A 15,277-nucleotide genomic window follows, 5' to 3' on the forward strand; every position below is an offset into this window, starting at 1 on the left:
AGCTACACACTGTACAGATAACTGATATGTTGATTTCAAATGCGTATCTTCCTTTTCGGTCAGAGTCTGGGGTAGGAGGTCCTTCTGTATTTCTGTTGCTTTCATTGGTTTAATAAAGAGAGTGCCTTGGCCTTTTGATAAGGCAGCCCTTAGGTGGGCAGAGTAGACAGAACAGAATGATGGGAAGAAGGGAAGTGTGGCAGATGTCATGCTTCTTCTGGCCAAGACGGACGTTGGTTAGACTCATGCCGGTAAGCCACGGTCAAGTGGCGATACACAGATTTAATAGAAATGGGTTAATCAAGATATGAGAGTTAGCCAATAAGAGGTTAGAGCTAATGGGTCAGGCAGTAATCTAATTAATACAATTTCCAGGTGGTTATTTCGGGGGTTAAGCTAGCCAGGCTCGTCCTACAACAAGAGCCAGATCCAAGGACTCACGCGAGCTCCCAAATAAAAACTCTGTTTATACAAAAGTCACACTTGATCTCAGACATCTCTGAAATAAAAAGGCCCCCAGAAAGACAAAGCCTATAGTTGCTCTTTTCATTTTTCTTTATAGTGAAAATTGGGAAAAGAATTAATGTGGCTCGATGTCTCTAAATTGTGTTCTTGACCACATTTGAACAGTGTGCCTCAGGGACACCTCAAAGCCTCAGGGATAACAGAGAGGGTAAAGCCACCATGAAGCCTCAGGGGCAACAGAGAGGGTAAAGCCACCATGAAGCCTCAGGAGAAACAGAGAGGGCAAGGCCACCTTGAAGCCTCAGGAACAACTGAGTGGTAAAGCCACTGTGCAGGGCATCAAAACCGGACAATGTAACAGGTTAACATCATCTCTGGAGGCATTAGTACAGTCCACACGCTGAGTGCGGGCTGAGTTTCCGAGTGAGGCGTTTTCCCACCGTATAGCTGAGAGGGAGGGACCTCAGCCACACACTTTGGAAACAGAGTCTACCCGCGGTCTACCTGGGAACGCAGTCACAGAAAAGAGACTGCACGGCAGAGGCGTACAGAAGAGAAAATAGCATGTACTCACTGTGTTAAAATTTGGAAAGAGCCCGACAGCAGAACTACTGTCCACTGGAAAAGACATGAACGGCTTGATGTCCAGCGAAGGCTGCATCATCAGGGTGGGTGTGCGCACCAGAGCAGGGAGGGTCGCGGCGTGGCACGCGCTGCCTGCCAAGGACAAAGCAAAGCAAACTCAGCCTCTCGCTCACACCCATTCCCTCCCAGGCGCGCTGGACCAACCCAAGGCTGCTGAGCTGTGACCTGCAAACACAAGAGTCACAGAAGCAAGCACCTGAGGAACACCGTCAAGAAGAGCTCTCCACGGACTGAGAGACCTGCAGAGTACTTCCCCGTGCATAAGCCAAGGGCTTCTCAGGGTCAGGTGACACACTGTCCCCAGGCCACACCAGCGGGTGTGGCACACTGCGAATGTCCTGGTGTCCCACCCTCCTGGCGTCTTTGAGAACCCACAGAGCCACAGACTGCTGGAGAATAGAGGAGGGGGTCTCAAGATGCTCTTTACTGTTGGGAATAAATAGCCAGCAACAAATTTTATGCAAATCCAAGATAATTACTGTGGATTTTATGAGGAAGGAAAACTTGAACTTTGGCAGTTACTGGCTATCGTTATGACTCAATTCATTGTCTTAAAAATGATCACAGAATTTTCCTTACTCTAGGGGGAAGAGGAAGTCTGGACATGGGATGGCTGGAGAACACAAGAAGGCAAGCTATGGTCTGGCGGTAGACAGGGAGTCTGGAGGCAGGAACTCATCATTTTGTCTTAATTTTTACACCCAATGAATTTGTATTCTTTGGGCACCTGTCCCCTTGAATAGTAATAGTAGCCCTTCCCTCCTTTGGTATCTGGTTTAGTGTAGGACTGGGTAATTTAGAATGATGTTGGTATTTTTCCTAGCCATTAACAGTCAGAGTATAGATACATTTGCTGGCATGGTTGGTTCTCTGGAAGGCAGGCTATGGCATGCGTGTGTGTGTGTGTGTGTGTGTGTGTGTGTGAGAGAGAGAGAGAGAGAGAGAGAGAGAGAGAGAGAGAGAGACCAGAAGTGTCATTTCTCAGGAACCCACCACCTTGCTTTCTGAGTCAGGTGTTTAAATTTGGGTTTTTCAGATCTGGTAGGCTGGCAAGCCAGTAGACCAAGGGATCCTGTTGCCTCTGCCTACCCGAGCCGATACTGCAAGAGTGATCTCCCAGAATGTACCACCCTGGTTGCCTTTTATGTGGGTGCTGGGGATCAAACTTAAGTCCTTATGGTTGCATGGCAAGCACTTTATCAACTGAGCAACTACATACACAGTCATACGTATGTATGTATGTATGTATGTATACTAATCACATATCAGACAATTCACCCACTTAACCTATAAATTCAGTAGTTTTTTGGCACATTCAGAGTGACAGATGAACACCATCTTCACATGCAGAACGTTTTTGTGACTTAAACTCTACATGTAGCTGCAGTCTCTTCCCATTTTACCCAGCATCCTTAGCACCTGACAACCACCAATCAATTTTATGTTTAGATTTACCAGAACACACCATTTAAATAAAACCTCCCATGTCTTTTGTGACTGCCTTTGTTCGTCTGGGATGAGTGCTTTCACTCATACTGTGGCATCCACCAGCGTACTGTGTCCTTTCGAGGCTTAAGGCTCTTTTGCTGTGGGAAGGTCCCCCATTTTGCATGTTCATTTATAAGATCATGGATGTGGATCAATTGTACTTCGAGGACATTCTGAAGAGGGTTGAGGCCTTCATCACCACCAATAGCACACGAGGGCTCAGTTCTCCCTGGCTTATCTGTCTTGGATCACACAATAATTTCACGCCTAGAATCTCTCGCTTGCTTCAAGGAGAAATGAGGACTGAGAGAAAACGCCCCATCCATTGAAGTGTCCACCAGCCTCTTCCAGCCTCAAATCACTGATGTAAACAAGTGAGCCTCAGGGATCACTTGTTTTGGTAATGAGTTTCCAAAGAAACCGGTGGCATGTTGCCAAGCACTTGTGGGTAGTATTGGCAATAGTGTTTAACAGTGTCAAAGCTCATTTACACTGATCTTTTAAAATATATATATATTTAAAAAAGGAAAAGAAATAAGAGAAAAGGGGCACCTGAAGTATTATCTGTAATAGCCATTCAGATCAGTCATGGCCATTAGGAAATACATATGAGGGCTTAGTACAGAGAATCAGCCAGGAGTGTAGACCAAACAGTGTTGTGGTTTGTTTCTCTGATGCTCAATTCAATAATCTGGTTTGGTCTGGTATGCATACACCACCGGCATTTAAGTACAGGTTATTCTCCTATCAGGTAATGCTATCTCCACTGGTAACCTCAAGCCTGAATATCCAAGATGATGTATGACATCATTGCGTCCAATGTCGCAGAGGCATATCTGAAAGGATTCACTTTAAAATCGTAGCTAAATTGAAAGCTAGAGAAAATGGCCCTCGGCAATTTATCAACATAATTATTATTAGAATTGTAAAGTACAAAGAGTGAGCAGGTAGATTAATCTAAGTCGCCTACTGAACGAACAGAACTGTTTTGTGGCTGTTGGGTCTCTGAAAGGGAAACCAAGCTCCATCTCTAGGGCCTTAATGGTGGCTGTAACAAAAGCAGGTAACACAGAGGCCCCCAGGGCCTGGTGAGAGTCACGCTACACTAACAAACTCAAATCAGACAGAAGGCACTGGGCAAACTCACAGATTGCTCCTCAATGAAGGTCAGAGTGTTCCGCCGTCCTCCTCACCCAATCACATCTCTATGCTAATAGACGGGAGGCTGGAGAACTACTTAGCTTCCACTGTTCATTAGCATAAAAACTTAGCAGCTGCTTACCATTCATTAGCATTTTAATGACACAATTTGCCACATTAAACACAGATTGTTTTAAAGTACTGATGGGTCTTCTGAACAAACCACGCTCCCATCAATACCTTCACCTCACTCTTGCTGTTGCCTGTTTTTTTTTTAGCAAGGCTTCGCCAACACTGATGGCGAGGGCAGAAGCTTCTGCAGATCGGAATGAAAGGCGAAGCAGAAAGCGGCCGCCCTCCCACACGGCCCACGGTCTGAAGCTCTGTACTCTTTGATCGGCTGTCACTTAATTCCAGATTTTGCTACTACTGCAGGCAAGCCTTCCTTGTCACCTTTGGGTGCCGGAAAGTCACTTAAGATTTGTGAGCAGAAATTTGGTTAAAATGCATTGCACCCTACAAGAAAATGGTCATTTTTTTTTTAAGAGCCAACGACTTGCTGAGAAAAAAAAAAAAAGAACGAACGAAAAGGTTAACAATGTAATAATGAGCACTTCCGCGCAAAAGTGCCCCCTTTGCATTGCTGCGGTCATGAGACAGGAACAATATTTAACTTTATAAAAAAGCAAGCTTGGGGGTTAAGGGAAAAGGGCAGTTATTAAGGAAAGTGCTGTTTATTAGGATACGAGGCGTGCTCCGGCTTAGACCGAAATGCGCGTGCGCGGGCCCGTGCCCAGGGCAAAGTGGATGCGGTCCGCTGGTGAGCGTGGCACTGTCTTTTGATTTTCTGCAATTATCCATTTATTCATCTGTACCTGTGACTCTGAAGGGTGTGTGTGTGTGTGTGTGTGTGTGTGTGTGTGTGTGTGTGTGTGTGTGTGTGTGTGAGAGAGAGAGAGAGAGAGAGAGAGAGAGAGAGAGAGAGAGAGAGAGAGAGAGAGAGATCTGATAAATGTGCACTTGAGTGTGGGCGCGCTCTGCACAGGGCTAGAGGAGGACAGGCGTCTTATCCTGTGGCCTTCCGACTCCCTGACGCTATCTGTGCTGGGCAGGCAACACGCTCCAGCCATCTTCCTGTCTCTGTGCCCCGTTACCCGACAGCTTCCAACACTGGGGTGACAGGAACATTGGATCCTGAGGGACTCTTCTAGAGGTGAGACCCAAACGCAGTCAGGCATTCTTCTGAATGAGCTACCTCGCCAGCCCCGGCAGATTTGGTGGTTTTTGTTGTTGTTCTTGAATTACTAACTGTAACAGTTAGTTTTTGTCAATTTGACAGAAACTAGAGTCACCTCAGAAGAGGGAACCTTAATTTAGGAATTGCCTACATCAGTTGGCATGTCTGCTTGATTAATGATTGATGTGGTTGGGTCCATCCCACTGTGGCAGTGCCATCTCTGGGCAGGGGGTCCTAGGCTGAACAAGCTGGAAGAAAGCTGGCACTCAGGGTTCCCCTAGAGTCTCTGTGACAATTCCGGCCTCCAAGTTCCCGCCTCAATTGTCTTGATGGTGGACTGTAACATGAACGATGAAGCAAACCCTTTCTTTCCTCAGGCTGATGTGGTCAGTATTTTATCACAGTAACACAGCCCAATCTAGGATGCTAACCCCTTGAGGCCAGCGTAGAAAGTGCTGAGTTTCACAGAAATGAAGAAAGCCAAAATAGGGTTTCACTTTATTTGATGAGGCTTTTTATAGTCCATGTATTTATCAAACTTCCTGCTAAAATGAAAAAATTGAAACCTACCCACCCACACTTCTCTAGTTCTAATGAATTCTCTTTTTGGTATGGGTGGGAAGAAAAGGGAGGAGCAGTCACTGGTTTCAAGTTCAATGTCCAGAAGGAGAGTCAAGGTCAGAGAGACCTTAATCCCACGTTTCTAAGGCCTTCCAATTGTTAACTCACCATGCTCATCCTGGTCTGTACTTTGGGGGTACAGTTTATCAACTCACCATGCTCAGCATAGCAAAGCACCCTACTTTGGGGGCACATTTATAGTTTTCTGGGTCCCAACAAATAGAAGTTATATTTATCTATCTGATGAAACCAGTAATAGGTGGAAGACTCACCACTGTGATCATAAAAAAAAATCCTATTATTTCAGTCAACTGCCTCTGTAACATAATAGGTACCTTATCATGTCAATGGATTATGTCATAATCCATCACAATGAAAGCTCATTTGAGGGCCAAGTGACACTTGGAATTATTGTCTTAGTCTCTGACCTTTAGAAATGTGATCTGGAAGGCCATTTTAGGTTATAATCCCAAGGCTTCCTGGTGCCTCATCTTTGTTCCGTAACAGAAACAAACAAAACATCTAAGTCTTAGACATGAGAGCCAGACAACCCAAATGAAGAACCATTTACTGAGTGAAATTTAGCCTGTTCTTCACCACGTAGGACTTTCTCCCTTGGCCACTGCCAGGGATGTCCCTTCCAGCATGGAATGATATAGAAAATTGAACATGCTATATGTGCCGAATACAGACCGGACAAAGATTTCCCTAAAGAAATTAAAATGAGTGGCAGTTCATTTTTTTTAAAAAATTTTCATTGCTTTCCCAGATTTGGGGCCCCTCACCCCTCTGACAAGCACAATCGATAACAGAGCACCCTTGCTCTTCTCCCAGCCCGTTGGGTTAGGAAAATATAAAAGTCGGAGAGGTCACTGACCAAGTACGACCACTAGGAGGTGGCTCCGCGAGTAACGACTGAGACTGTTAAACCTTTGCTTCCAAAATGGTTATAGAATAATAGCACGGGACAAGGAACCAAGTACTCTCCAAGCATGTTCCACATGGCACTGATATTCATCTGCACATATATGTATACAGATATGCATATCAGTGTGTATTCATAGATCGCACATATATTTATACATAGATATTCACTTGATCCTTACAACAGCCCAATGAACAAACAAGATATTATTATTATTAGCCTGATTTCAGAGATGGGAAATGAAGGCTCAGAGTGAGTCCAACTTCACACAATTTATATGCACAGGGGCAAGAGTTCAAATCCAGGCAATTTGACTTCTGACTCCTGGTTTTCATTGCTGGGTTATTGCTGGAGACACTCTCACTAGCTAGGTACATCCTTCGGCTGCAGAGTAGATGATTTTAACCTCAAACCAAGCTTTGAGGCAGAGTCGGGGAGACACCATGTAGTTGCCAAAGAAGACAGACACCAGAGAACCTTACTGGTAAACCACAAGTTTTCGTGGCAATATGTAGATTAATAGAAATGGGTTAATTTAAGATATAAGAGTTAGTTAATAAGAAGCCTAAGCTATTGGCCAAGCAGTGTTGTAATTAATATAGTTCTGTGTGATTATTTCAGGTCTGAGTGGCTGGGAAACAAACAAGTAGCAAAAAATGTTTTGCTTTGATTTAAAAATAATCTTTCCCGAGGAATGGTATTATTTCATTCAATAGTTATAAGGAACCATCAAGGTATGATATTGATGGGCTTATAGGAAAATACTACTAATAAATATTTACCAAGAGTCTACCACATCCTAGGTACTATGTAAGGTGATCTGAACCCTTGGTTTATTAAATAACAGTATAGATCCATCAAGTTTGTATTATTATCTCCATCTCCAGAAGAGAATGATGAGATTTAGAGCAATAAAGATTATTCAGTAGGGGTAACCGCCTGGATCCAAACTCCTGATCCTCTGACTCAAGAGCCTAGACCATTACTACTTAAATCAAAAGTTCCTGTGTGAAAGAGCTGCCATCAGGGATGGGGATACAGTTTAGATGGGAGAGCACTTTCCCCCTTGACTAGGCACAGTCCTGGGAGCTTCCTTTGGGAGGTGCTCAACAGTGTTCTTGACACAAAGCCGGTGTTGTGTAAGCTTCAATAACTGTGCTTATTCCGTCTGGGTCATTCTCATGCCCCAGACACCATGTCACACCCTGGGAAACCACAAGTAGTTAAGTCTATTAATATTTATCTTAAAAGGCAAGACTTGTGGAGGGTATGGATGTTATCAACACGCTGTTTAGGAGGCACAATGGAGAAAGGAATTGCAGGGCTGTATCTGGTTTCACCGACACTTCCTTAGATGCGTTGACTCCCAAGATCAATGGCGCGGAATGGACAGTGTTCTGGAAGGTAAGTACAGGAGAATACGGTGGCTGTTTAGGCACACCGAAGAGGTCAAATGTATTTAAGTGGAACACTGTGGACTCTCAAGGTATTCTAGGGTTTGCGGATCACAGGAGCAACAATGAAGAGCAAACTAGAGCATCTTCATGACCGGAAATATACAGATGTTTCTTAAACAGGAAGTTGAAGGTATTGATAACAGAAGGAAAAGGTTGAGGACATATCCTAAGAACAAGGCTATGGCAAAACAAAACAAACAAACAAAAACCTCCAAGCAAATGAAAGGCAAGTGGGAGAGATCTAATCAGACACACACACAGAGATATAGTATAGATAGTATATATTCAGGTTTTTTGTCTATAGAAATATAATAAGACATTAGAACAAGAAAAATGAGGAAAAACCAAAAAAGTCATTTCACAAAGTAGTTATTAAAATGGCTAAGAATCCTACAAAACATGGTTCACTAGACATTCGGGACGTGAGAGTTATAACTACAAGGAGATGCTACTACATAACCATGAGATCACATCTACACTGAAGACACACGAAGCGTCGAGGAATCAGGCAGTCAATAATGAAACATAAATTGTTACAACTACTTGGAAAAGCCTATTTGACAGTGTTCCCGTAAGCATGGTACATCATGCCCCATGATTCAGCGGTTCTGCTTCCAGACAGATGCCTCACAGAAGTAGTGTGTATTAGAGAATAGCTATGGCAACAGCCGTTCCAGCTGGAAGATTGCCAACTAACCCATCCACTAGAGAAGGAATAAGATAATACCAGGACCTTATACAACAAAACATTCACCACCATGGACTCCGGTAGTGAGAACAAACACTACCCAACTGTATACAACAGAGAGTAATGGACCGCTCATGAGAAACCGCGGCGAGGAAAAGAGTTCCCAGGGTGCCCTTTTGTGTGCATTAACAGCTGGTTTTGAACAACAGGATCAGTCTGTTAAGCAAACCTTTCCACAGATAAGAGGAAAATTCCTCAGCAAAGAGGACCTCTCTGAATACTGGCAGGCTGTTAGTGTGTTAAGTGAGTTCTGGGTTTCCTTTTCCATGACTTCCTTGATTGTGCTCTAAGTGACAGGTCAGTTAATGGGCATGCCATGATGTTGAGACTTCCTTGTTGGCCTTAGGAGAGAGACAGGAGTCTGATGTCCAAGAGGCTAGTGTGTATCTAGAAGTCTGAGGCTATACAATTGAAAATATTTATTATTTTAATTTAATGCATAGGAATATTTTGCTTGCATGTATGTAATCATATGTACGATATGTGTGCCTGGTGCCCATGGAGAGCAGAAGGCATGAGAGTCCCTGGTACTGGAGTTAATAGAAATGTGTGAGCTTTCATGTAGGTGCTGGGGATGGAACCCAGGTCTTATAAGAGCAGGCTATGTATGCTCTTTGCCACTGATCCACCTCTTCAGCCTGCTGAGTCTCTACAGTGTTAACTGTTGGCTTCTGGGCTTTGGAGTAGCAAAGGTTCCCCATGCCCCTCAGCCTGCAGGGAGATTCCTCAGCATTCGCCACTGCAGGAGCCCAGGGGAATGCTGCATTGACAAGGAAATCCTTGGCAGCCCCACGCTTTGGTGTGCAAGCAGTAATGAGGTTGTGCATGAGAAAACAGCAGCGAAGCCGCGTCATGACGGATGGATGGTAAGCCATGATGTCCTTCAGTTTAGCCGGAACGCACAGCTTTTATACAAAATGATGAATTCATCAGGAAGATAGCTTTTCTCATGCTGTGGCCGTGGAGTACACACAGCCAGGTAGCTATCGATTTCTCTCTGACTCTCTGGCCCACATACCGAATTTCTTACACTAAAATGCTCGAAGAATGAGTGAGATTTATTAACTATGGAGTGCACACTGATGGTTTAGGTAAGCATGTGGCGTGCTTTGCTGCAGCGGTTGGTTGCAATCTTTGGAGACAAAAGCAGGAACGTTTCACAATTTAAGTTTAAATAGCCAAAACCTGTTCCCCAGTAGCATGAAGTAAGGCTGTGCAAGACTGAGGATGGGAAACCGGGCTCTTAACAGATGCCTCCTCAGGGGTTGCAAGTAGCATTTTAATACACCTGACGTCCCGAGAGGGAACACCATGTGCCGCTTCCTAAATTACCAAGCGTTCGGAGAAGCCAGAGTGGTCTCCAGACACGGACCTACTAAAATTGTCTGAGGACAGGCATGGTCTGAGAGGTCACAGGAGCCTGGTGACATTTTTCTGGCCAAAAGGCTCAGGGAGATGGTCCGAAGCTATGTCAGCTCAGTGACTCCCAGCCTTGGCATCCTGACTGCCATTGCAGACACAGCAAGGCTCCGCTGTCCCTAACAGCGCTCTAGAGCTATGGCTTATTTTAGCAAGTGTCCCGAAAATACAGACTTTCCTCGGAGAGACAACACTGCTTCTCATGTGATCGAATATTCCCTGAGAAGTTCTATCTCATACCATATTAGAGATAAACATCATTTGGATTTGAGTAAAATAAGATTTCACTACTGCACATGACTGGTGAATTAAAGAGCTCACTGCCCAGGTTCGCCATTCTGAATATTTAAGTTGGCCCAACCAAGTTGCATACGGATTACATGTTATTTTCAGGATCTTCTTTCTTGGGGTGTTGGAGAAGGGTTGAGTTAGGGTCCTTTGCAGCCCAGTCCTTTGGGCCCTGAGTGTTTGACCTCCCTGTGCTGCTGAGACTATCCGTCTCTTGTTCTTGCCTCTGCCTCTCAAGAACCTAGGAAGCAGATGTGTATCACCTCAGCAGGCACGATTATCTCCAGTCGCTTCTGTCTGGATCCGTCTGTTTTGCTTTTTAACTTGAAATTTTAACGGAAAAAAATAAGCACTTTTTTTTTCTAAATGAAGATTTTAATGTCAATGTTTTGTCACTATGAATAATGGAAGGAAGAAATCTGACGGAAGAAGAGCTGCTGGGACCACGGACTGGCATTTCTCCCCAGTCTAAAGGAGAACACAGGCATGACTGCGACACCTCATTTTGAATGCGTTTTTAAATTTCCCCAACGGGAAAAGGAGAGAGCCCATTAAAACCAGGCTTTTAACCACATGGCTTAGATCAATATAATGAAATCCAACAGCATTGTGGTCGGGGATACTCAGACTTGGGTTGGTGGGTTTAGAGAGACGTACCATCAGAACTTCAAGGACCTCACTATCTGAGAGAGACACATTTTCCCAAGCAATGGCAACTGGCCTTCCATGGGAGCAGATCACAGCAGCAGGCCCTTCTGACCTCTGGCTCCCTTTGGGCCAGCCTGGCACAAAGGGCCAGCAGGAAAGGGGCTGGATACAGCTACTCAGGAGGTCAGGGCACCAGCTGCTGCTCCAAATCCTAGCTCCAGGACACAAAATGCTCCATGCCCTGGTGAGAAAGAATTTCAGTTCCTGCATTCAATATTTAGGCTATTTACATCTACGAACTAAAAGCGGTGGTGGGGGAAGAATTGTGGTGGGTATAAATTGGGCTTTTAAAAAGATACCTTCCCCCAAGCTTGCTCAATTTACGGGAAACACAGTTAATATTTGCTCTGCCTGAGCCTTCTCCTCCCACCTTGATAAAGAGAAAAGGTTTCCTGGGTTTACATATTAACCAAACACTTCAAAGCTATTCAAAAACTGTTGTTCCCATCCCCCCACCGACCCAAAGGCAATGGGCTCCTAGGAAGCACAGTTTGGGAATAACAGGTAAAGCCCACTGTGGTCCCTTGTGCATGAGCTTCTTCCCAATCACTGGAATAGTAGCTACTGGGCATTCATGGAAAGTACCAGGGGACAGTTAGCAACCATGGCAGCCATCATCAAAGGAGATTCTCCTGTATCATCAAAGAAGCCATTCTCCCCAGGAGCAGAGATGGCTCCCAGCTAACTTCAGGGTCACACGCAGCATGAAGACCATTGCTATACCCCCAGGGAAGCTAGGGGAGTGTGTGACCTCACTATACCAGGCAATGGGATGAGGAGGTGTGAACCATGAGGTAACACTAGGCTTGATATGGGGGAACAACTGAGAGAGGCTCAGGAGAGGGAAGGAAGCAGAGTAGCTGTGTGTGCCTCATTTTTGCAAAGAGGATCAGAACCAACACCATTTACCCATTTAGAATTTCCCAATTTTGTCTCCTAAAATGTTCACCCCATCATCTTTTTCTTGTGTAGCAAAAACAGAGCTGAAAGCAACAATTACATGGGATGCAACAGCTTTGCTAGGCAGAGCATCAAACTCCTCCAAACACAGGAGCTGGGCAAACAGATGCACCTTGCTACCATCCTCATCATGATAAACACGGAACAGCCTGTAGCCCAGGGGTGATTACACTCCACAGGGGCTTTGGTGGTTGCTTAGTAGGCTGGGCCAGTGCCTGGCTTGACTTCTTGGAACTCTGCCATCTCTGCCATCTTAGCAATTGATTCTACTTGTTTCAGTCAAGCAGCGCTCCTGAGCCATGAGTGATATGCAAAACAACATCAGATAAGGCCCTTCCTGAACTGTTTGCATCGGAGAGATTCCTTAGAAACACATCCCGGTCCTGCACATTGTGTTTGCTCCTGTACTGTCACACTGGCTTTGTTCCTGCTTCTCTTTTATGGGATTTATTTCTTTTTTTCTGTGTGTACAGAAACACACGTGTGTGTGTGTGTGTGTGTGTTAGTACATGTGTATATGTGTGTGTGAAGTTCAGAGGACAATCTTGAATGTATGTAGTTCCAAAGCATCACACATCACTGTTTACATTTTATCTGTCTGCCCATCCATCCATCCATTCATCCATCATCCATCCATCCATCCATCATCCATCCATCCATCCATCTATCCATCCATCCATCCATTGATCTATCTCTCTCTATCTCTATCTATCTATCTATCTATCTATCTATCTATCTATCTATCTATCTAATATCTGACAGGGTCTCTACTGACCTCCAACTAACCAAGTAGGTTATGCTGTCTGGCTAGGGATTCCAAACGTCTGTGCCTCCTCCACCCTGGGATTACAAGTATAAGCCATCATTCCTGGTAATTCTTTCAGTGGTTTATGCGGACCAAACTCAGGTTGCCCTGACAAGGCAGGCAATTTTACTAAACAGGCTACCTCCCAAGTCCCTTTTCCTTTCTTTCTTTTAAATGTAAAGAATATACAATCAAAGTCATGGCAATTTCTATTCTCTAGCTTGACTTCAATGTGTTTCGGTCTTGCTGTTCTTCTCTGTAGAAAAAGGTTTTTAATATTATATAGTGTATATTACGTTAAGCATCATTTGATGATTACTGTAGGTAAGCAGTTTTAACATCACCCCACAATTACCTTTGTGTGTGCTGAGGGCACCTGCAATCTATTTCCAGAAAAATCTCAAGCATGCGAAACGATATCATTAACTATAGTTGCCTTCGCGCTGTCTGAGGAACCCCCAGGTTTACCCTTGCTACATGAACACAGGTCTGCACCCTCCGACCTACACTGCCCTCTGCCCTCCCTGCACCCCTTCTCGGGTAAGCTCCTTTCTGTTTTGTTTTCATTCTTTCGCATTTCGTTGAAGATTCCACATAGACGACGTGTGACCTTTTTCCCGCTGACTGGCTTATCTAGTTAGCTCATTGGGCTGGCAAGGTTTACGTCAGCCTGACATGCAAACTAGAGTTATCTGAAAGGAAGGAACCTCAACTGGGAAAATACCACCATAAGTTCTGGCTATAAGGCATTTTTGCAATCAGTGATTGATGGGGGAAGAGTCCAGCTCATGGTGGGTGGTGTCGTCCCATGCCTGATGATGATGGGTTTTGTAAGGAAGCAGGCTGAGCAAGCCATTAGGGAGTACCCTCCCCCCATGGCCTCTGCATCAGCTCCTGCCTCCAGGTTCCTGCCTTGTTAGAGTTCCTGCCCTGACTTCAGTGAAGGACAATGCTGCAGAGGCATACGCTGAGTAAACCCTTTCCTCCCAACTGGCTTTCCGGGTTATGGTCTTTTGTAGTAGCCATAGAAACCCTAATACACTCATCACACAAAGTTTCACCCATATTATTACAAACGATGCGATTTTATCCAAGCTAGATAGCATTCCTTACCCGGAATATCTTTTTGACTTTCCAAATGAGTCTCCCTTGCCCGCTCACTAAATGAATTTGCTAGTCTAGGGCTCACTGCTGGCTTCTTCCTGGACACTTCCTTCTCACGGAACTGCTTGCCCTGTACAAGCCTGAGCTCATCAGAAAACTGTGGAGAGTGATGGACGTAATGGGCCTTTAATGAGGAGCCCACGAAGGTAAAGAATTCCTCGCACTGCTCATTATTCTTCTTTTCAACGACTTACGTCACACGGCAGCGAAGGAATGGAGACGGTTTCTTTCGAACATATTTACTTTAACTCTTGGTCTCTTCTGGACTCCACACAGCCTTTTAAGTAACCCCTGCTTGAACAAACCCCAACGGAACGAAAAATAAAACCATAAAGAATGAACCTGATGCTCACTGAATTTACTCTGATGAAGCATATCCCAGGAAGTTCCCAAACTGTATCATCTCTCTGTGTTTTTAAACTTGGGTTGATTTGTCTGTCCCTTCTCTCTCTTTTCCCACAAGCCAGACCTCTGTCTTTCTCATGCCGCCCCCACCCTAACCCTGAAGCCCAACCTGCCCGTCTCCCCGGCCTCTCATCTCTTCTGCCCTCTTCAGGCACTGCATGTTCTGGTCTGTCCTCTGTCTGTCTTGTCTTACTGTCTCTTTGTCCACCCCTCACCATAATAGCACTGGGAACTAATGTGCTCATAAGATTTTTGCCTCTGCCTCCTTTGCAGCTTTGCTGGGCTAATTCTGATTTCTCTATAAACCCAGAGACTGAGAGCGAGACTCCTTGAGGATTAGGCCACACAAAGCCGGTTATGTATGTCGCAGGTGGTTGTAACAGCCGAAGATTGATTTCCTATGTGCGTCCACCGTGCTATCTGCTCAACTTGTAACAGTGTGGGGCAAGCTAGGAACTCAGATGCTCCCATAAACTTTTAGTTTGTATTTTAAAATGCACCAGGAGCTTTTAGGATGTATTTTTATAGAAACTTAGCCTTCTGTCCTGGTTCATACAAGCACTATCTCTTTTCACCACGGGGCTCATGGTTCCACTACATACATTAAGAAGACTTCTGCCATATGCATTTAATAAGATGTCTTCTAGAGCCCTAGGTAGATTATGATCATCCTATGCTTTTCTGACAAATGAAGTGGTACACATAAGCAAACAATCCCACGAGAAGGTAAACATGCAGGGTCTTATGGGGGATGGCTTAGTTTGTAAACCACTTGTTGTCCAAGTACGACACCCAGTCTTGC

At 44.8% G+C, this 15,277-nt stretch overlaps 1 protein-coding gene across 7 annotated transcripts in view; it reads right to left on the reverse strand.

The window, feature by feature from the left end:
- Positions 1 to 15,277, reverse strand: part of Znf385b (zinc finger protein 385B) — a 394,076-nt gene that overhangs the window by 96,829 nt on the left and 281,970 nt on the right. For 5 of the 7 annotated variants that reach the window (XM_085680921.2, XM_085680926.2, XM_048425958.3 and 2 more), the window contains one exon: positions 1,040 to 1,182. In XM_085680921.2, the coding sequence (XP_085537047.1) occupies positions 1,040 to 1,182 (143 nt within the window). Of the gene's footprint in view, positions 1 to 1,039; positions 1,183 to 1,275; positions 1,450 to 15,277 lie in introns of those variants that run through there. The other 2 variants (XM_085680925.2, XM_085680923.2) reach the window with 2 other exon arrangements.

Source organism: Myodes glareolus, chromosome 21 (assembly GCF_982192425.1).
Source record: "Myodes glareolus chromosome 21, mMyoGla1.1, whole genome shotgun sequence".
NCBI lineage: Eukaryota > Metazoa > Chordata > Mammalia > Rodentia > Cricetidae > Myodes > Myodes glareolus.